The 22,546-nt window shown below is 41.8% G+C and overlaps 1 protein-coding gene across 4 annotated transcripts; it reads left to right on the top strand.

The window, feature by feature from the left end:
- The first annotated feature begins 309 nt into the window (after positions 1-309).
- esrra (estrogen-related receptor alpha) lies at positions 310-16,307 on the top strand. 4 transcript variants are annotated; one of them, XM_031572092.2, is made up of 8 exons: positions 310-1,236; positions 5,302-5,400; positions 8,854-9,237; positions 10,439-10,555; positions 10,838-10,951; positions 11,224-11,391; positions 11,643-11,912; positions 12,482-16,307. In XM_031572092.2, exons 3-8 carry the CDS (start codon positions 8,859-8,861, stop codon positions 12,733-12,735), a joined length of 1,302 nt encoding a protein of 433 aa, XP_031427952.1. In that variant the 5' UTR covers positions 310-1,236; positions 5,302-5,400; positions 8,854-8,858; the 3' UTR covers positions 12,736-16,307. The 4 variants fall into 4 exon arrangements, with proteins under 4 accessions (XP_031427952.1, XP_031427950.1, XP_031427951.1 ...); XM_031572090.2 differs by having other exon boundaries at positions 310-1,569; XM_031572091.1 differs by lacking the exon at positions 310-1,236 and adding an exon at positions 1,577-4,435.
- The last annotated feature ends 6,239 nt before the right edge of the window (positions 16,308-22,546 follow it).

Here is a 22,546-nt window from a genome sequence, read left to right as displayed (position 1 = left end):
CGCATAGCAATAATAATCGTGATAGTCTTCACTTTCACAAAACGTTTTTTTTTTTTGCAGCTGACCAGGCAACATTATCCGCGTGTACCCTACCACATGATAACACAACGGTTACATATCTATACACGAATTTTCCACGACGGGACACGCTCTTTTCCGTTACAGCATTGTACCAGGCTCAGACGCTCTTCCTTTCCTAGTGCCAGTTGCTGTGATCAAGTTACCGAGAGGATTGGAAACCTCAGTTTCTCTTCCTCTCAGCTCTGCAGTCTCGCTGACCCCCTCTTCCTTGGCGTTGTGCCCAAAACCGTTCCACGTACCAGCTGACGAGGGTGGCCTAGAGCAGCAAGTTGGGTCAGTGTCACAAGACCGAACAGACAGAGCGCGGCGCAAACATTTTCCATGCCTTCTAAAGCGATGTGTGATACAGTTGTGCCGCGTGTTTCTGAGGGGAGAATAAGCAACATTCCACTAAATATAACAGCTTTTTATGTAGAAATGTATTTGGGCATTCCAATAAATGTTTGACAAAATTACGATGGTATAGCATAGCATTTGTAATATCTGTTGTGAAACCTCTTGGAATATTGCACGCCGACAAACAACATTAGTTTCACGGGGATCTGTGTCAGGTTCGCCTAGCCTACCCAACGACGGTGGGTTTGTAGGCAAAGGGCCTCCATTTGTTTCCAATTTTAGTGGATAACACGTAAATTAAGGTTAATAACAGAGTGAGGATTCAGATTAATGTGTGAAGATATCTAGTTTACATTGAGCGATGGGCATTTATTTGGCTATTGGACATCGTGTTAGGCTGAAGTCGATGTTATTTTTTAAATGTGTGAGAAGTACAGAATAGAGAATTAAGCATTTTAAAAAGACCTGCATCTGATATATGAAGACAAGGCTTGCAACCCAGTTCATCAGACAGACACTACATTAGCCTACAGTAGGTCAATTTTTCTTCATTGTTGCAACGCTGATGACGCCTGCAAAGGAGAACGGGATTGGAGGGGGGCGCGGACGTAACGGAGAGACAGCAGACGCAAAAGGGGAGAGGGAGGAGAAAGAAGAAGAGATATAGCCTACGTAACTAGAACCATAGTTGTATCAGCGGAAGGCGAGAACCTCGATAGTGACTAACGAAATTGGTCGGTTTGCAAGAACCTCGTCAAAACTGCGGATGAAAATATGGATGAACGAATTGCTTACCAACTGTAACACCGTCAACCTTATGTATGTAGTCTACTGGTTACTATAATCGAACGCTCTGTAGGATAAGCGGTGGCGTCACACGGGAAGTGTGCTTTAATACCGTTGCAATTGCTTTAGTAAACTCTAACGTTCGGCAACAGTAAAGGCGGCGTGAATTTTAGCTTCCTATTACCATAGCATCATCTTTGTCGCTGAAGAAAATTGGTATGCAGTTTCATGTTCACAGTGGATCACTGGATTGAGACGGTCGACCAACTGCCCTCTAGCCTACGGTGGTGGAACCACTGTGGAAGAGTTGCCCCAGCACCGGTTGGTCTGAGACCCTTACCATCAGAAATGTTTTCACAAACAGTTGTAAGTAGCCTACGATTAGCTGTTATATTGTCCACGATAGCTGTTTCTATTTCCAGATCATGCTCGAGATGTTATCAATGGCTATGTCGCAGAACTAAAGAAGACATATCACTTATGCACGTTCTGAACTGTACACCTGACCGAACGTGACCACGGTCATTTCAGCATGTGAGCGATGACTTGTAGACCGGCCGCATTTGGTCAGCAAGGCTTCCATGGGTAGGGTAGGGTCATTGTTTTAACAGCCCACTGGCAGCAGATTCGGTATTTTGAAAATATCCTGCACACGGTTTCAGGGGAACTCATACCAGCTGCCCCGTAACATGCTTAGGGTAGACGATCGTGCGCATGTCATTGACATAATTTCGAGTCAATGCAGTTTGTAAGAAAGTTAGTTGCAATTGTTTTCTGTCAAGGACTGACCTTGATATAATTGTCTGCGCGCTACACTTTGTGTCAGCGAATAAGATCCCCCACCTCCACTCCACGAGACGCGTCGCATTTGCCAATAGATTCCTTAGTTGAAGTCCAAAAATAGACTCCACTACTTGTGCTCTCGGAGCTATCGGCATCCCAGCATTCGAGGCATTTTTGCGACGTAAGAAATGACGTAATGAAGCCGGTTCATCTTCATTTAACTATAAAGAACTCCTACTACTTCCAATAGTATGTGTAACATTTGTATTAATAGGCTACTGGTACAAGTAAATTAAAATGTCTGGATTTATTGCGACTTCAATGGACATTGGAATTGAATTCTAATGGCTTGACATCTTTTAGCTGTGTTCGTGGTAGACTATGCCTGTTATTTGTCGACTTCTGTCCGTTATTTTGATTCAGTGGTCCCTACATTTAGGCTAACTTAGGTACAGTTTAGCCGTAGTGTCAGTGTGTCTGCATCATAGAGGCACACAGCAATGTGTCATATGGCACCCTCTGTCTGAATAAGACCTTGCTGCAGTGTTGCTGAACACGTGATTTTGTTAACTCTGCACATTTGTTTATTTTAGTATTTTATCATCTGTAGAATAGCAATACGCTTTAGATAACTGTCAGTACATGGAGTGGCCATTCGGGGGATAGAGAACATGGACAATTGCGCTGTGCTAGGACTGACTGGGATTCCCTGCTCTTAAGAAGTTGTAATCCAGTTTCGCAGTAAACCTTTCACCAGTCAAGGCTCACTGGGCAAGGTCACCTTCTAAAGTCTGGGTTTGCAGTCTTTAGAAACACAGCGAACAGGAATAATGTTACCTTTCAAGACAAGGTTTAATCATTATTCTAACAATATTCTTAATTGTGCCACAGCTACCGTACCCTTTTCTTTTCTATGGGACATAAAGTGTGTAACTTTGAAATTGCCATGTTAAATTTTCAGTTTGGTTTGTAAAGGGATTAAGATCAGTCTTAGATTATAAACACTCTTAGCCTTAAAGTGCCTTTATGGGGTGAAACGCGGAGTGCTGTTTTGCTGCTCAAAACGAGGCTTAGGAGGACTCAGGAAGGATTCAATACACTCTCACTCTCTGCTCTACCGTTATAAAAAGTCCTCAACACCGAAGACATCATTAAAAAACTATAGTAACTTGATTCTATTTTATTAATACTATATTCTGGGTAAACCTTACCCAGACACCTTTAGCTCTTGAGTAAGCTAATTTATGTTATGTATGAAGAAACTGGATTTGCTATATTTCTGTAAAGGGCTCGTGCCATGGGTGACATGAAGATAAATATACCATGTCTGTAGGTATGAGACATATCTGAGTCCTTGATTAAGTTTATGCTGTTAAAGCTGTATCAAAAGTTTTTCTGGTTAAGTTATCCAACAAAACCCCCATAGTATCCCGGTAAAACATGTCAAGTCAAGTAGGCCTGTTAACTTAAAACGTGCCGCCCTAACCTGTGTAGGAGTAGACCTATTACAGCTCCATTAATTGCATCTTACATACCAGATTGCCATTACAAAGTTCATTCTTTTGAATGACTGCTCTGTGCCAATAAAGATAAAAAATATTAATAAGTTATTATTAATTATTATTATTACATTTGAAGTGAACAATATTTAGGAACATATAGTACGCTTACTAATGCATATAATCTACTGTGTAGTGCTTTAAATGTAGCCCAATAAAGTGAAAAGATAGGTGTCTGACATTAATGACATGTGTTTTTAGTCCATTTCTAAACAATGGCAATCAGGATTCTCTGGTTTTCTCTTCTTATCTTGGCATATAGTAGCCTATCCAGTGCCTTTCATCTTTTTCTATTTGTCTTTGTCTTGCCTGGTTCCTTGAAAAGTTGGTAAATTATCACCCAGTTTAAAGAGTTGTTTTCACTTGTGTGTGCCTGCAGCGTGATACAGAAAGAGATTGTAGTCACTGAATTTGTCCTTCAAGCCCTCCAGTGACTTTGACCTTCGGAGTGTGTCACAGAGAGGGGGGAGGGTGTGTGTGTGAGATAGAGGGAGTACGAGTGGGTGAAAAAGAGATAGCGAGGTGGGTGGTATTTTGGTATTATAGTTGTCTATGGTATAAAGCCATGCTACCGCAAGAATTTAGCAGTTCCGTCAAATACCGGGATATTTTGTAAAATCATGAATCAAATGTCCCAGAATTTCGGCTGTCAGAGAATTCCACATCAGTTACCGGTACCCTGCTTAAATCTTTTACCTACAATTACCAAATGAGATACCTATGTTACCAGAAAACTGTTAAGTCGTTATAATCATCTGATTAATTAAGAACAAGGCCTGGGTTTGAAATGGAACTGAGGTAGCATATTTTTTGGCCACTGGTGGAAATTTTGATGCTGTTCTGGGTTTGCCATTGGATTTTGTCAAGCTTTCCACTGTTTACAAACACTGGTAGGTGACACACCCCCACACAGTAGCCTTACTATGTCTTCTAAATCGTTGGTAAATGATGTTTCCACAAGTAAATGCTCTGACATCCCTCAGACCGGAAAGTGTCAACAGGCTGGTGTTATGGTTATTTTGATGACTTCATTAAAGTTTTAGTTTCCTGTTTTTGTTAATTTAATCATACAGAGGAATAGATGGTAAATTGTAACTGTTCATTAAAGCTATGTTTCATTTTTATAATATTTTTTAATGTTTGTAATACTTGTGATCTTGCTCTCCCCCTCCCCCCACGAGAATGAAAGAGAGCATTTGAATACATGCTTGTGTTTCCCTCTGTCAGCATTTTCTGCCAAATTGTTGATGGAAACAGACAGATAATACAGAACATACCATTTTTATAGTTAGAGATGAGGCGGCAGTCTGAATCTGTGTTCAATGTGACAAAATATTCTGATTGGTGAGAGTCATTCACCATTATTATCGTTATAGTAGCCATTTGAATCACAGTCATTTAGCATGTGTGTAAGATAGGCAGAGAGGGAGAAACTCTTTGAATGCTTTTGCGATGTGGAGGCATTTATTTGTCATGGCAGTGAAGGTTTTAAAAGAAAAATTGGAGAGGGAGGGAGAGAGAGCGAGAGCGAGCAGGCTTTCATCAACAGTATCATAATAAAGAAAATGCATAGCTAAAGCAGTCTTCTTTACTTGACTATGCCAACAGGGCACTATTCTATACAGTTTTCAAAATCTGGTTATTTTTATATCTTTCTAACATTATTAAATGTACCATTGGTTTTCAACTGCAATGTAACATACAATTCATGTTTTAGTCACCTTGAGTTTATATGTTCTATGTATATGTTTTATAGGACTCCTGTTGACCAGATCGAACTGACCAAGCCATACAGTAACTGAGAGAAAGGGGGTACTCAGCACAAGAAACACAGAAAAACTGCCCTACAGATCAGGTACAGTCCAAGTTTACAATTCAGTGATCTCAATATGCTTTCCTTCTGAATATTTTCTTATACACAATAAATATGATCTTAAAGGATGGAATCATATGGATGATTACTCGCATAAGAGGGAAAACTGAAATCATTTGTCCAATTAGTTAACTGGTTTGAGACATACTTCATAAATATAATGATCGTTTTGGCATTTATTATTATTATTATTATTATTATTAATAATACATTGATTGCTTTATTTTAAATGTTTTTGCTTTAATGTTTTGTAATTTACTTTGTGCAATGTGTATGCTAAATGCTGTAACTGTAACTCTAAATATGTGGTCTGAACAAATAATGTATAAGCCATATAATCGTGTAAAGCGTCAATGGAAATTAGGTTTTTGGATGAATATAGGCCTACATAGGCCTAATCTGCAGTTGCACAGCAAATTCGCACACATAATACAAAGTCATACATTCATCGAGAAAGCTATCGAGCTCATCGAGGAAGCTATACGTAGGTATTTCATTCTCTTACACATATGGGCCTATATTTGCGTGTTATTATTACACATATATGGAAATGTGTCCTCAATTTGGCACCATGTTTCTCTTATTAATTTGAGTTTCCTCCCCCAACTTCACACGTTCCCTCCCCCAACTGTACACGTCCCCTCCTCCCTCTAGAGCAACCAATAGCCTTCGACACGCCTGAGTTTGCATGCAGACAGTATGTTCGAAAATGCACATTGCTACAGATGTAACGTTAGCTAAGTTTATATTTCGGACAGCTTATTGGAAACGAAACAAACTAATTTACGTAAACACTGGCTACCACCACATCTGACAGTTTAACTGAAGGGTGAGGAAATCGTCTGCGGTTCGCCGGCTTTCTTGTTACCTTTTTGGAGGTGGAGGTAAGTCGGCTAACGATACACAGTTAACGGTTGCTAACATTTATGTTAGCTGGCTAGCTTGATTGCAGTTGTGGAAGCCCTAGCAAGTGATGTTAAAGTTGCTAGCTATATAGCGCCAGTAGCCATTCTGAGACAGTTTATTGACAAGTCATCTTAACTTACCTATTCATTGTCAGTACGTTATATAAGTTAGGAATAGCTGAATAGTCCACATCTTTTGATCAGCCCATTGTTAGACATGTATCCGCTAAACATAGGCTTTGCAGCAACCATCTGTCTCGCTAGCATATTTGTTAGCTGATGAGGTAGTTCGCTAACCTGGCAACGGCAATATAATATAAATGTTACCAAGCAAACCTGTAGATTCATGCGTTCTGGTATCCGTTGGATTATTTTTCTCTGCTCTGCTGCTTAAAGCAGAACATTTCATATGCATTGTATTCTGACACTGACATCAGTAATCACCTTTTCCGTGTCATTCCAGCGTTTTACTTAAAGCACATTTCGCGATTCTAAAGGTGGAACACGCGGTATCCTCCGTAAGCGTGCTCGTTTTGTTAGTCCACACAAGGAATATAAAGTGTTTTTGGAATCAGGAGCTAGTGAGCATATGACTTAATTTAGTTTTCTCAATCACTACTCTCAATCAGTACTTATCACAATAACTGTTCCAAACGTTATATGATCATGTTTTGTGTTGCGAATTATTCTAGGAAATATGCCATGTAAGGCGAAGACTTGAAGTTTTTCCTCTCCTCTCCCACCTTAATTCTCTGTCTAACTCAAATGACAGTGCTATTGGAAGCAGTCAGAGGGGAATGGAAATAGAGAGAGACGTGTGGAGAGGGGATGTAATAGCAAAGGTTACATGGCATACGGCATAGTTCTTGTAGGGCAGACAGGGATTGTAGGGCAGAGTGTTGCACCATACACCAGGCTCCAGTCTATTACAGCAATTCTGTACATTGCCCAGCATTGCAACACGTCATGAGGGAGTTGGGGGGAGCCAAGTAGGACAGAATACATTGAGAAATGATTGCTTGGCCTGTTGACCTGCACATTTGTGAATCGTCATGTTCTTAGCCCTGTCAGCATGATTCGAGGATTTCAATGTCACAAACAGCTAGACTTACTACAGCTGTGAAGTTTGCAATAGCAGTGGAATGTGTGGATAAGACAGAAGGAAATGAAAGAAAGAAAAATCAAGCGTGAAATGAGATTTGCTATAATACAGTTTAGCCACACACATCGTCCAGTGGCTTTTAGCACATGCTTTGAGTTATGAGTAGCCAATTGAAGTTGCACTTCAGTTTTTGCCTTTTGTTTTGTCTTGTGGGCCCCTATCAAAGCTAAGTATGGTGAAGATGATGGTAGACCTTCACCTCGAGAGAGTTGGTTGAGAGAGGGTATTTGTCATAGTTTACACATTTCTTTCAGTTGATATATTTTTACTGAACCAACATGGTGTGCTCATTTCATTGACAAAGTGGCAGTTTAATTGTTTGGGTATTGGAGCTTATAGTCTACTGCTCTCAGTCTGGGTCTCGTTATGGCGGTTTAATTAAAGGCTTGGCGCTCTTCTCTGCTGGATTAATGACCCTAATCTGGTTTGGCAGGAGGCAGTGGGGCTTAGATTATACATCCACTGTTGCACATAGTCTAGCACACGGGCTATGTAGAAATATTCACTTCTAGTTTTGCTCTTTGTCATATAGTTAACACTCAGCACTTCTCAGAACCTTCTCTGATTGTTTTGAGATATAGAATGAGCCTACCTATTGGAGAAGGGGATGTCTAGATGTTTGCATAGGTGACATTAGCAGGTCTTGCTAACAAACCCTTGCTAGCAACTAAGCCACAGTAGGAGTCTGCCACCTCTCATCAAAGTGCTGTAGAGACGATGTCCGTCTCTTTGAATGGGCCCTGATTGTAATCATTGACATCGGCATGACATTGACATTTTGTTGTTTCTAATAACAGTGCATTTTTCTTAGAAACTAGAAAAAAACTACCAATTTGAGCTGAGTACTTCAACAAAGTAGTACTCGCTGTAGCTTTAGCTGAGGTGTCTTCATTAACGCCATGAGGAGGCCTCTTTTGTAACTGCGGAAACAGGAATTCTAATTGGTTTTATGTCATTCCAAATCCATCTGAACATGGAGGAAAATAGCCGCTGTGTGATGGCTGCTCCTAGTGTTTTTATCCTGTGGCGTTGACTGCTGTGTTTTAAGTTATTGTGTGAAAGATTGGAATGCGTGTGTGGGGCGATCCCCTCTTGTTTGAAACATGAAGTTGCTATTCAAATAGCATCTTCAAAACAGAGCTGGGACTGGGAGCACACTTACCACGTCCTGCCCAGTTGACCAAGTGTCAAGTGTTCATGGAAACATTCCATGAACTGTAAAGGAACTTACTCCGATGCGCAGTCTGAGAAACTTGGGTACATTTTATTTCTTGGGTATATATTTAATATAATGTTTGATCAATGTCACTTTTTTACAAAAACTATAACTGTAACTATGGTTTCTCTGTGTTTTTTTCCCTCTTTCAGGAATAATGTCTTCCAGGGACCGCCGTTCTGATCTGTACATTAAGGCAGAGCCCAGTAGCCCAGAGGGAGCCGGAGGGGGCCGCGCCAGTCCAGGGGGTGCCTCTTCGGACTCGTCCCAGAGCGGTGGAGGAGGGACCCGGGGAGATGGTCCCGGGCGTTACTCCCCACCCCTCTACACACCCGCCCTGCGCTGCCATTTCAAAGAGGAGGCAGGAGACGGCGCAGAAGAAGGCTCCACAGGAAGTGGAGGTGGCCGGTGCAAGTACGCCCTGAGCACCCTGCCCAAGAGGCTCTGCCTTGTGTGTGGAGATGTGGCGTCAGGATATCATTATGGGGTGGCCTCATGCGAGGCCTGCAAGGCCTTTTTCAAGAGAACAATACAAGGTGAGTTGAGGTTAACTGTATGCATTTTTGGGGATGATGCCAGTTGCCAGTACTTAAGTCAATACCTTTGCCAATCTGTCCATCCCTCTAGACGCTATTATGCTTTCAGAGGACATTTTGTGAAATCCTGTTCTCATATAAGACTACGCGTAGATATAAGCTCAGGTATAAGCTCTATACTGACCACTTTTCAGCTTGACCTATTTTTCAAGGTTATGTATTTGTTTTGGAAAAGGTCCAAAGCCATTGAGGCGTGATTTTCCTATGCGCTTAAGTGAAAAATAAAAGCATGCGTCTATGCAGCGTATGAGTATTCTACCCTGGACTTAAGTCTATGATTTGCGCTCCACTTCTGGCGGAGCAACCCCAAAATGTGGGCGTTTCTTATGTAAACACCATAAATGCACTGCTGTGGTAGTAAGTCAAATGTCACTACAGGGTGAAACACCATATTGCGTTTGAAGTCAACAGTAGGCCTAGTTCTAACATTGTTATACATGTACAATTAACATTACAAAATCACAATATCTGGCCTAGCGCATGTGGTGTTTGGTTAATTTACTTGACTGTTGGGTTTATGTGATGCATAGATGCTTTCATTTACAAACATGTGATGACTGTGATACATAAATGTTTTCATTTGAGAGTGTTTGTAAATAGTCAAAATCAAAGTCTGGTTTATGTTCTCTATGGATTTGAATGACATTCCCAAGGTTAATGCGGAAATCCACGTTCCATCTTTTAGCGACCGATGAACTAAACCAGGGTGTGCCAAGTTATCTTCTATTTGAAATAAATCCCTCCTCTCTCAACCTTCATTCTAAATGGAAACGCTGTGGGCGCGATAGGAGCGCATAGGGGAAAATACACAGAAATGAAATGTGTGGAACTGGAGGCGTGCAAAAAAGGACCTGCCCGTGAATGATGAATAGGGAATTGGTCATTGTATTATCATGCATAAATGTACATACATTATTTTTATTTGGGATACTTGGGGTCTCTTTGTTTAAACAAAAAAAAAAAATTAAAACACATAGGACCACTTTCAGCTCTGTCAATGTTTTAGTTTTTGTTGTTTTTCCTTTTGTTTACCTTTTTGTGCTGTCTAATGCTAGTCACAAGCCACTGGTACAGAGAGCTGCCCTGTTCATTTGGATGCTTCTCTCACACCTTTCATTTTCTGTCTTTGTCTGTCTCCTAGGTAACATTGAGTACAGCTGTCCGGCATCCAATGAGTGTGAGATCACAAAGCGACGCAGGAAGGCCTGCCAGGCTTGCCGTTTCACCAAGTGCCTCAAAGTGGGCATGCTCAAAGAGGGTGAGTGGCCTGAGTCCAGTGCTGCCGCCTGCAGGGAGCCCACCTTTTTGTGAGCCACACAACACTGCTAACTGGGGCTATAGCCAGAATGGCGTCCAGCTGGAGTTCTTTCACTACTTGTTGATTGTTGAATCTCCTGTATCTGTCCACCTAGATAACCGTGGTGACAATTCTTCTGCATTGTGGGGTTTTGTTCTGCATATTTAATGGTGCCTTGTCTCTTGCACTCTCTCGCACCACCCTTAACCGTCCATAGCTGACCACAGATTTCTTTTGATTCAGGAGTGCGCCTTGACCGAGTGAGAGGAGGCCGACAAAAGTATAAACGACGTCCAGAGCAGGAGAATGCCACGTACCAGAGTGCCCCAATACCACTGAGGAAAGAGGGGGAGAAAGGTGAGGGGCCGGGAGCAGTAATGAAATACCTAACATGCTGGGCATGACATGCGTGTTCCTTTCCATACACTTACATGGACATTATGGAATGTGCTGAGGCATGGAGATCAAATGCAGACCCGTACCTAAATCCTTACAGTGGATGGTTTACAATGAATGGGATGGATAATGGAAAGAGAATAATTTCTGTTGAACTGCAAACAGTCTTGTTGTTAATGGCTAATGGCTAGTGGCTAATAATAAATGAGAATGTCCTCTGTAATGTCTTTCAGGCTCCTCCAACATCATTGTGTCCCATCTGCTTGTGGCCGAGCCAGAGAAGCTCTTCGCCATGCCCGACCCACTGCAGGCCGACACGGCCCAGCGAACCCTCACCACCCTCTGTGACCTAGCCGACAGAGAGCTGGTGGTCATTATTGGCTGGGCCAAACACATCCCAGGTGAGAGAGGGAGGTGGAGAGGAAACAGGGGTACAAAAGGAACAAAGTGAGAAGGGGGTTTTGGGGAAGGGGGTTGGGAGCTGTGCCCCTTTGAACTGCAAGCAGTTGGTTGGGAGAGGTGTCAGCTGTTCATTTTCCCAGCTGTTGCATTTCCTGTAAAGAATTTGGCCAGAGTCGTATTTTAAGCTTTTGTGAAGCGCGGCATGCCTGTCACCCAGTTGCTAATTTCTATCGGCTCCTTTCTGCCGCAGGCTTCCTGTCCCTCTCCCTGGCGGACCAGATGTCCGTGCTGCAGTCGGTGTGGCTGGAGGTGCTGGTGCTGGGCGTGGCGTACCGCTCCCTGGGCTGCGAAGACGAGGTGGTGTTTGCCGAGGACTTTGTCCTGGACGAGGAGATGTCCCGAGTGGCGGGCCTGACCGAACTCAACGCGGCCATCAGCCAGCTAGCGCGCCGCTTCCGCTCCTTGCAGCTCGACCGAGAGGAGTTCGTCATGCTCAAGGCCATAGCCCTCACCAACTCAGGTAACCACACCTTTGCCCCCCTGTTATCAGTTGTACAATGTGTTGTCTGACAGCATGTAGAGTGAAAAAAAAGGTGTGATGGATTTGGATGTGGATGGATTTTCCACTCCTGTTCCTGCAGGACTCGTGACACCAGTGATTACTGTAAACATCAGGTTCACACTGTTGGCCTGCCTCACCCACACACTCTCTATTTGGTATGCAAATACTCAAGCTGTTGGTGATAGCCGTGTCAATAGGACATGCACCCCCATCTGTTGTCACCACAGATCAGTCCACATTTGCATGTGAATGCACTCGTCGTTATGACACTCCCTGCTTCGCTGGTCACACTCCCCCGTTTTTCTCCTCCTCCTCCTCCTCCTCCTCCTCCTTCTTCTTCTTCTTCTTCTTCTTCTTCTTCTTCTTCTTCTTCTTCTTCTTCTTCTTCTTCTTCTTCTTCTTCTTCTTCTTCTTCTTCTTCTTCTTCTTCTTCTTCTTCTTCTTCTTCTTCTTCTTCTTCTTCTTCTTCTTCTCCTCCTCCTCCTCCTCCTCCTCCTCCTCCTCCTCCTCCTCTCTTGGCTCTGCAGACTCGGTGTACATTGAGGACATGGAGGCGGTGCAGAAGCTGCGGGACCTGCTGCATCAGGCCCTGCTGGAGATGGAGTGCCAGCGGCGTCCCGAGGACCCCCAGCGAGCGGGACGGCTGCTCCTCACCCTGCCCCTCCTGCGGCAGACGGCGGGCCGAGCCCTCACCACCTTCTACGGGATCAAGACCCGCGGGGGCGTGCCCATGCACAAACTTTTCCTGGAGATGCTGGAGGCCATGATGGACTCACCCTAGAGGAAACACTCCAAGTCTGGATGGACGGATGGATGGAGGGATGAACGGAGGGATGGATGGACGGAGGGTGGGAAGGAGAACTTGGGAGAAGTGATCGTACCTTGGTGAAAGGCTGACCAGTGGATCCATTTTTAGTGTAGATGGCTGGATGGATGGATGGATGGCTGGATGGATGGATGGATAGATGGATTGCGATAAATGAAATAACATTTAAGTAAAGGAGGAGAAGATGTGTGTTACATGCACACTATAGCTGTCAAACTCTTACCTATGTGTTGTCCTGTGGAAGGAGAGACAAACTGCAGCAAATATTAGACGAGTGCTTAAAGCCATACTCCAGAATCTTTTAACCTAATCTCCGTCCACCTGCTGTATCTCACAGACGCCAGAGTCGCAGATTTGATGTGGGACCTAGACGGAGAAACATCACATAACCAATTCATTTTTGTGGAAATCAACAGAATGATACAATGGCTGGTAGAGATTAGTTTGGTATGAATGGAATGTCGCTTTGAATTCCTTCAATTTACATTTTACTCAGATTATTCAGATGTTCACGATGTTCACTGGGCACTTTTTAAATATTCTGACATTGAAATGAAAACTCAATCCTGCAGTTAGGAAAGAAGCAATATAAAGTTAAGGTGTACAATATGTTCCCTTCTTGGAATTCTAAACAGGCTTTACTTAATTGACCTTTACCTCTCCTGTGAATGGATTGCATCAGATATGGTGTGACATCATCAGAGGGAGCTGTGTATAATCTCATAGGAGTTACCATTTATTCCTGTGTACTAAAAGATACACACTAGCAGTATTTATATTAGACTTCATTTCAACTGCAATTCCACTTAAAACGTAAAAAATATGCTCAAAGATTAGTGTAAAAATATATGTAACTTCTAGTTATTTCCTACAAATTAGCTGTTATTGTACATTCAAGCCATATAAGCATAAATGTTGCAAACTAAAACGTCAGTTTGTTTTGTTTTGTTTTGTTTGTGTAACTTGTGTGAGCATACCTTTGTTTGTGGTCACTGCACTGCTTTTGACTAGAACAAAGAAGCATAGGCTCATACAAACATGTCACAAACACACATTCAATTAGTGTTGTCACAATACCAACATTTTTGTTTTTCGATACGATACCAAGTCATGCATTTTGATACTTTCGATACTTTTTTCGGTACCATACCTAGAAAACATTTTGTAGGCTAATGTTGAAAAAAAAAAAAAAAAAAAAGAATTCCAGTGCTGTCTTTATACAGTATTTGAAACATTAAATGGGCAGTGGCCAAATCTCTGTATAAAATCCCGTTTGTGACTTCGCTATCTAGAGATTTCTGTTGTGGGTACAAGGGATGTTGTGATCACTTGTTTGCTAGCTTGGGGCATATGCTTGATTGAAAAGTCTCTTTGTAGCTAGGTGACACCATTGCCCTTGTCGAAATCTTGTGTTATGCATTCCCACTAGAGCCATGGCTGAAGATTATTGTTAATGTTACTAGGGTTACTAGGTCGCCAGGCGATATAGATTAACGGTTTGACTTCGACCGTTTTGCTCCTATTCCCACGCGACGCCATTACAGCAAGCTAGCGCTAAATAAAGGGCTTACCGTGTGGCAATGAGGTTACGTTAATGGACTAGCACTGCGCATGTATGAAGGCTATGTATGAAGGTGTGTATTACTACTGCGGAGAGGCTTTTCCATTGTTCATAGACATAACAGGGGAGTGAACTATCACCTGCTGGTCTTCCACTCCCATGAAAAGGGCAGGATGTTTGTCCAACAGATGTTTGGCCAGGTTTGATGTGTTGCCTCCCTTTGCGAGACACACTATAAAACAGCGCTTGCTATAGCCGAACTATGTCCATAGCCACTTCAGGCCCCTTTGTCAGTGAGTGTTGCTGAAGATGCTGCCCCTTCTTTGTTGATGAGTTCAGGTGTTGCTGAAGCTGCTGCCATGTCGTCTCTGAACAAAACGAAAAAGTGGTCCGCTGTCCCCACCGTCGCTCTCGACTCACTTCACACTTGCTGCGGCTCATATTACAAACTCAGTCAGGGCTGTTTCCTGTAACGTCACACACGCCACTAGTGCAGCTTCACTGCTGTCAGCGTTGTCCTTAAAGGGACATATTCCTTTTAGCCCGCTCAAATAGCCATTCACATAATAAAAGTATCAATATTAATTTATTTTATCAAAATGCTGGTATCGTACCGTTTTGAAAACGTTAGTACCACGGTGCTTTTTCAGTATCAGTATACAGTACAACACTACATTCAATTAATAGCTTACAAACCTACATGCAGTGTGCTTTCTGTAGCTTTTATAAACACATTTTTGCTCTCTCTAAAATGTTTTGTAGTGTAGAAGTATGCAAGATGTTTAAAAGAAATAGCACCTTGCTTGCGATATGCACAGTCGGGCGTAAACAGGATTTTTGGAAACCATTTTGTGTGTCTGGCAGGCAGGAATCTAGGGACAGCACACACACAGCATGGTTTACATGTAGGTAGTGTGGAACAGAATAGTATGGCAAATGTTAAACCAGATGCAATATTTTTAAAGCAATATAACTACAAATATACTTGTAGAGAGTAATAATAGTCACAGAGTTCAAAGTTGTGGTCAGTTTCCGTTCATTAAGCTGAGAGGTTATTAAGAGGCAAGGTTGGTGAAGAGAATGTCACCTTAGTGTTTCCCGTCCTCTCAGACACAAACCAGATTGACACTTGAACTCACCCATCCTAGTTGGCTGTGGTGAGTGAGTAATCAGTTTCCTTATTTGGGATCGCAGGATGATGACAAGCTCCTCTGTGCGACATTCAGCAATGTAATATGCACCGTCCAGAGATGAGTGTTCTCTGACAGAAAAATGCAACATAAATGATTTGTTTGGGTAGACTCTGAGATGTGTTGGTTGCACACAGCAAATGTTTGAGTCCAAAAAGGGAATACCATGATTGTTAACTCAGATATCTGTCTGTATATATTAGCATAAAATAGTCATAATTGTTTTATTTATACTGAGAGTTGATAGAGTAGAGTAGAGGTTTATGTATGTATGTATGTATGTGTGTGTGTCTCTCTATGTGTGTCTGTGTCTCTCTATGTGTGTCTGTGTGTGTGTTTGGAGAGAGCAAGTCAGTACACTGTATAGGACACAGCGATTCCACTGTGTTGCATAACCGATGATGGTGCATCAAGATCAGGGAAAAAGCAGTCCCAGGCCCTATAGGCAAGGTGGCAACAGCCCCAGGAGTTATTACATTGTGCATTTGTTGGATCCTTTCAAAACTTTTCAGAAGAGCCTGTTTAATCCAAGAGGAAATCAGAATGGATAATCAGCTTTGGACTTCCGAAATACGCGATGATGTTTTGTTATTCTGGATTATACACCAACTAAAAATGAACTAAAGTGACACGTACTGATCGAACCACCCTGTGGAAACAGGCTTGTGCTGGACTTTGCCATAGACAGACATTTGACCTCTTGAGCTCCTCAAAAGCTGTGTGGAACCTTTTACCTGCTAGCCGTTCTGGCCCAGAGCAACATTTAATGCAACATGGTGAGCCTCACATTATTTGGGGGGGGGGGGGGGGGGGGGGGGAGGGGAGAGGGGAGGAGCCTGAGACCATACTTTAAGTCTTTGTCCAAGTCCATTTGTTTTTAACTGCTGTTGATGATTGTTTTCAGACTTTTGTCTGGTATATGCAAACATAATCAGTTCAGACTCCCACAACTATGCTACCTTATTGTCATTTATTTCTGGCATAATTACATCACTTGAAAGTAGGGCTGAACGATTTGGGAAAATAAGCTAATTGCGATTCCCCCCCCCCCCCCCCCCCCCCCCCCCCCCCCCCCCTCATGCGATTGTGATTTAATATGCGATTTTTTTTTCCCCCAACAAAATGTAATGAATGAATTAAATATGACCAACAATATATTAGATACATTTAGTGTTAAATATTCTTTCCCACATTAATTTTTCTTATTTAACTGCTCATTACAGAAACAAGAACAACAAATCGGTGGCTTTGCCACTGTGATTTAAGTGATTTAAACAAAGTCATTGTAAGTATAAACACAAGGCATGCACTTTTTAAACACTGTGTGCAAGACCACGTTGTAATCGCGCACGTTGCGGTTACAAAATCGTGTTTTATCATATCGCGATTTTATCGCAAATGCAATTAATCGTTCAGCCCTACTTGAAAGAAGACCACTCAGTTGGTGTTCCGGTTATCAACACTGGTATTTCAGTCACTACTACACACTACGCAAATCTGATTCCCTGAAATCTGAATCTAAAATTTGAGGTTACATGTTCGTTTTCAGGGTGCTTTCCTAGTTTCATACTGTAAGCTGTCGTGATCGTATGTGTACACTGTCAAATTATTTGACTCATGCAGTACACTGTATTGGCAATGGCTACTGTTTCCTCAACCAGGGAGCAGAAGTGATCCAGCCAGAGCAGGGTGTTTTACCATATTAAAGTACATACTTCACATGTTACAAGTGTCCTCGAGTCTCAATGAAGGATGCTTGGGTACTTCGACATCTAATGTTTGTTTGTTTGTTTGTTTGTTTTTTCTTCCTCATAGTTTTGTGTCATGGTTTTTTTATGAGTCCGTGTCCATTTAGGGATACTATAGTTTTGCTTGGCCTCAGGTTTGGTATGAAAATACAGCAATCCATTTGCGAGAATGTTGTGAATGTTAGTTTTCTATTGAAGTCGTTTTAAAAAAAATAAAAAATAAAACAAACTTAGGTTTATTAATGGGTACTAATTGAATTTTGGAAGAAATACAAAACCAGGGATCTTCACATTTTTAACATGAATGATTTGTTGTAAGTTTTTAGTAGTGTTTCTGGTATTGCAGGCTTCAGACACAGACTGTAAGTAGTGTTGAACACTGCAAGACAGTTACCTGTTAGTCTGTTTGTTTTTATTTTTTCCATGTTCTTATACTAACAGACATTGCCAGCCTTACTGTTGAATGGTATTCAGTACAGTATGAGACTGGGTGTGCGATGACAGACTTTTATGTGTTTGTTTTAGACAGATTATTTTTATCTATTTCTCTATAAACCATAGTTTTTTGGCCCTGAAAACAATATGTTTAGTTTTTGTTATTTTCCATTGATTTTTGTACGCTCAAGTACATGTTTTCTTAGTTAAAACTTGAGAGCATAGAATGTGTACATAATCATGGATATCTGGGTCCATATAGAGTTGTAAAGATGTTGATGTTTGTGTCAATAATATCTCTAATGTTATAATTATACTACCATGGTGTTCCATATGGATAATCATTATATATTGCCATCTGTCTGTCAAATATTAAGGTGTTTTGAGAGCTCACATAATTTAGAGATAATTTAAGGTCATCTATAGATGTTAGTATGTTTGTGTATATTTATGTAAAAAAGCAATACAACTGATTACCAAAACATTGTTTCACATTTCCCTGTATATTCACATATTGTAAATCAAACCTCAGACGTAATAAGTGGTAATAATCAATAGTAATAATAAAGCTTATTATTAAGTTAACGAACAAATCAATATTTGTATTTTAAAAATATTGTATTTAAAAAAGATTAAATTCTATTTTTTACTCAATTTGCTGATGTTTGTTAATATTATTGTTTTTGTTTGTTTCGTGTGTGGGTTTCAGTCTAATGGTTGTGAATGTCTCTGTGTACCGTTTCTTTCAGTCAAGCTAAATGGTTCATCAGTAGTGACTTATCTCAACGACTTGTTCATATTGAATCACTGTGAGACAAGAAAAGTTCTAAAAACACCAGAGGAAACTAGGGATATTTTAAACAAAAGATTGTTGGTGTTTTGTGTTTTGTAATAAATTAACAGACGCCATCACACATCGTCGGTCTCATTTGACTTTTGTCCTGTCCGTCTGTCTTGCTTCCTCTTTGTTCACCTGTTGTCAAGGAATGCATGTGTGGATTCAGGGATGCACCAGAACCATAGGTGTGAACTGTGTGACGGTGGAGTAGACCTACGGATTTTACACTTCCACAAACCTTTTGGTCATTTAATTAAGGTTACTGCCATCACCCCTAGTCTGTCAGATGATTTTTTTTTGCATATCGGGGACCCTCTTATTAACTCTTGAATCTCTCAGAGTTTGTGCAGACCATTTGTCAGTTTCTGGCTTTATAATTAATCAAAATCCATAAAACAGCCTTGTCACCTCCATCAAATCTTCATTTCCATCTTATGTTTGTTTATGTAAATGGTAATACTTTGCTTCAATGTGAGATTTTACAATTACTAACAAAACAAAAGAAAATAGAATATTAACAATAAAAATAAAGCACTATGCGCATAACAATATTAATAATAGAATATAGTACAAATAGTAATTATCACAATAATGATAGCTATAAGTATAAATTGTAGGGATATGTAACAAACGACTTAGCATGACAGATGAGTTTGTGTATATGTAACAGAAAAGCACCTAAATGTGTATACATCATTTCAGTATACAGACTTGTGTTTGTGTGTAAGAAATTTCTGAATCCCTAAATGGGACACTTCTTCTCACACGCCTTCATAAATGCCCCTCTGAGCTCTTCTCTGTCAGCACATACCAGCCTAATCTGTACGCTAAAATCAGATTTGTGGACACCTCCCAAATCCACACAATTTGAGTAAGCTTAGCTTTTCACGCTTTTGATTCTAGTAGGAACCCCACAATTGTTAGTGAGAAGCAAATCTATAAACACAGTGCTTATAAACAGTCCCAGGTGAGCATGACTTAGTTCATGAATCAGCTGAGCAACAAGCTTAACACATCTTGGTCCATGTGCACTTCATGGTCCAAGATAACATATATGTTCTTTAGCAGATGTAACATTCAGAGGGTTTCAGTGTCAAACTCAGTGTTCTGTCTTTTAAATCTAGGAATAAGGCATTTATAAAAACACCAATTTTTCTGTCAAGCTTTTTAAACTGTAGTCACTCTCCCAGAAACATTTGATATAACATTTGAGGTCAAGTGAAGAGATGCCGAGGGGTCACCACCCAGGACCACAGCAGGACCAAAGCTGAAGACTCTGTTGAAAAAAATGATACTGACCCAACCCACCTGATTGTCTGCCCTGATGCATCGGAAACTGATCCAGAAATGAGACAGGGTGAAGTTGTGCTGAGAGTAGCACTTTCAAACTCAGCCTTCAAAAATCTTTTGGAGGTCAATAGATTTAGCTGCTTGTCCAGGCTGGTGAATGTCGTTGCTTGGGTAAGACGGGCTGCTGATAGCTGGCTAGGCCTTAAAAACCAGACCCCAAAGAAATCAAAGTGGGAGGCATCACCCTCAAAAGAAGAGGGGTCCTATGAAGTGAAAGATGAGGTGAAGAAGAGAGTGAGGCTGAAGGTGTGGGGTATCGTGTTCAGTTGCATGGCATCCAGAGCCATTCATGCTGACATGTATGCCTAGCCTCACCGATGGTGTCCGCAGAAGGATTTCACTCCAAACTCTCTCCTGCTGGGGCGAGCTTGAGAGGAGACCCAGGAGACTTCCAGTTTGAGGGTTACCCCTACAAAAGGCTGAGAGTGATCCAGTCGGAGGTGAATAAGTTCTGGAAGAAGTGGTGTCAATTGGCAGGCCCGAATCTCTTTGTAAGGAGCAAGTGGCACGCTCCAGAGAAGAGTGACGTGACCTCCTTGGGTTCTGGCACCAGGAGCTCAAGTGGGAGGTGTGCTGTCAGATTGTAACCGGGAAGGGACTTTTGTTTTGAAAATACAACTTTAATTGTGAAGCAGGAAGTGGTCCTCATGACAGGAAATACAGGAAGTGCAGAGTCACTTAAGCACAGCTAGTGTGAGTGTTTGTAAAGCATATGGTGACTGCTAATGGGGGACTTAACTTGCTGGCCACTACCAGGGATGCTACTGATAAGACGTGCTGCATTAAAAAGAAGTATTTGAACTCAAATAAAACAAAGAAGAATGAAGAAACCGTCAGAGTCGTTACCATTTTAACCCTGTTGATGGCCAAGGCCTTTTTCAAGTTTGGGCAGAAGTTAAAAAATCCCCTGATAACTTGACAGTTGAAAACCAACGCTGATTGATAACCAAAGAGCTGCATCAAGACTAGAAGATTAACGGCTTCAGTGAGTCCAGAGTGTGGATGCAGAGGAGAGTTGCTAGACAGCAAGGCTATTCAAGAGGCATTGGGAACCCAATCAGTTAACCTAAATAAATAAGTTGGGAGTTAAAGAGAAATCACATTCAAGATGGCAGCCGAAGCTCTCGGCAAAACACTGGATCAGCTTAAGAAATACAGGATGGTTGCAAAGACCTCCTTAACCAAGCAAGCTAACTATCTCAGTCGGAAAGCAGGCTATTTAACTGAGTTAGAACTCAGACAAGAATTTGCAAAGCTCTCTGCCGATTCAAGGAAAGTTATTGAGGCCAACGATGACTACAGGACTGGGTTAGAAGCAGAGCTAGCAGCCAAAGAAGATGGTAAAGATGATGTGCTAAGTCTGGAGCAAGATGCAGACCTAAGTAAATACGGCAGTGAATGTGAGCAAAAGTTCAATGACGTAAAGCAGATTGTTCAAACCAACCTCTGGAGCAGATATGGATCAGAGATGTTAGAGGCTGCTTTTGAAGAAGCAGAAAAAGCCTGTAGGCATACATATGGACTACCTGTGGAAAGCAGTAACTGTGAAGGATTTGAAATCCAACATAATGTAGTGGGAAATTTGATTAAAGAAACATCTGACGCATTCGCAGCCTGGGAGTCATGGATTCCTGCAGCAGAGGAAAGAGACTTTCGAAAGCGAAGCAGGGAGCTGAGAGTAGCTTACAATGAGCTAGACATGAGAAAAGGTGAATTTGCCAGAGCCCGGAGAATATCTGTGGAGAAGCAAGGCACTGGCGTGAAACAAGAACACACTGGACCGACAATACCAGTAGTGAGAATTAAACCAACCAAACTGACCACGTTTAGCGGCTGCAAAAGAGACTTCCACCACTGGAGGACAGACTGGGAAAGCCTTCAGAAGCAGGGAGAGCCAACCGGTTCGCCAGAGGTAAAAAAGATTCAGCTTCTTCATAGTGTGGAAGAAAAGATTGTGAAAGATCTCCGCTTGTCGACTTACAGCACAGCTGATGATGTCTTCAGAGTGCTGGCAAATAGGTATGGTAACAAATGTGCCATTGCTCTAGAAATTGTTGATGAGCTCGAGAAGATTCAGCCAGTCAGAGGAAATCAGCCGAGAAAAGTAGTAGACCTTATTCAGACCATTGGAAAAGCTCTTGCTGACCTCACAGACCTAGGAAGTACCGGCGCCATCAAAAACCCACTGGTGGTGAGGTGTTTAGAGAGCAAGCTTCCTGAGGGTTTGAAGAAGGACTGGCTGATGTTCATGGTGGATCCCAGCAATGATGTCACTGAAGATAAGCACTTTGACATGCTATTAGCTTTTCTGAAGAAGCAAGAGGAGATCTTCGAGAGGCTAGAGCACCTACAAATCACAGACAAGCCAGAGAGTTCAGACAAAGCAGAAAGGACATTTAACAAGAAATATGCCTCAACTCAAGCCACAAAGGGTGAAGATGCTGAGGATGGATGCATTATCTGTGGGGATGAGAAACATAAGGACAGGATTTTCTTCTGCAAAAAGTTCAGGGCTCTGAAGTTATCAGAAAAGGAAGCTGCTGTGGAAAGGATTGGTGCATGCAGGGAGTGCTTAGGGTGTCATGAGTATGATGACGGCTGTAGAGACACTTACCTGTGCAGGAATGTAGACTGCAAAAAGAGA

Source organism: Clupea harengus, chromosome 8 (genome assembly GCF_900700415.2).
Source record: "Clupea harengus chromosome 8, Ch_v2.0.2, whole genome shotgun sequence".
NCBI lineage: Eukaryota > Metazoa > Chordata > Actinopteri > Clupeiformes > Clupeidae > Clupea > Clupea harengus.
This window is presented reverse-complemented; position numbering and strand designations above follow the sequence as displayed.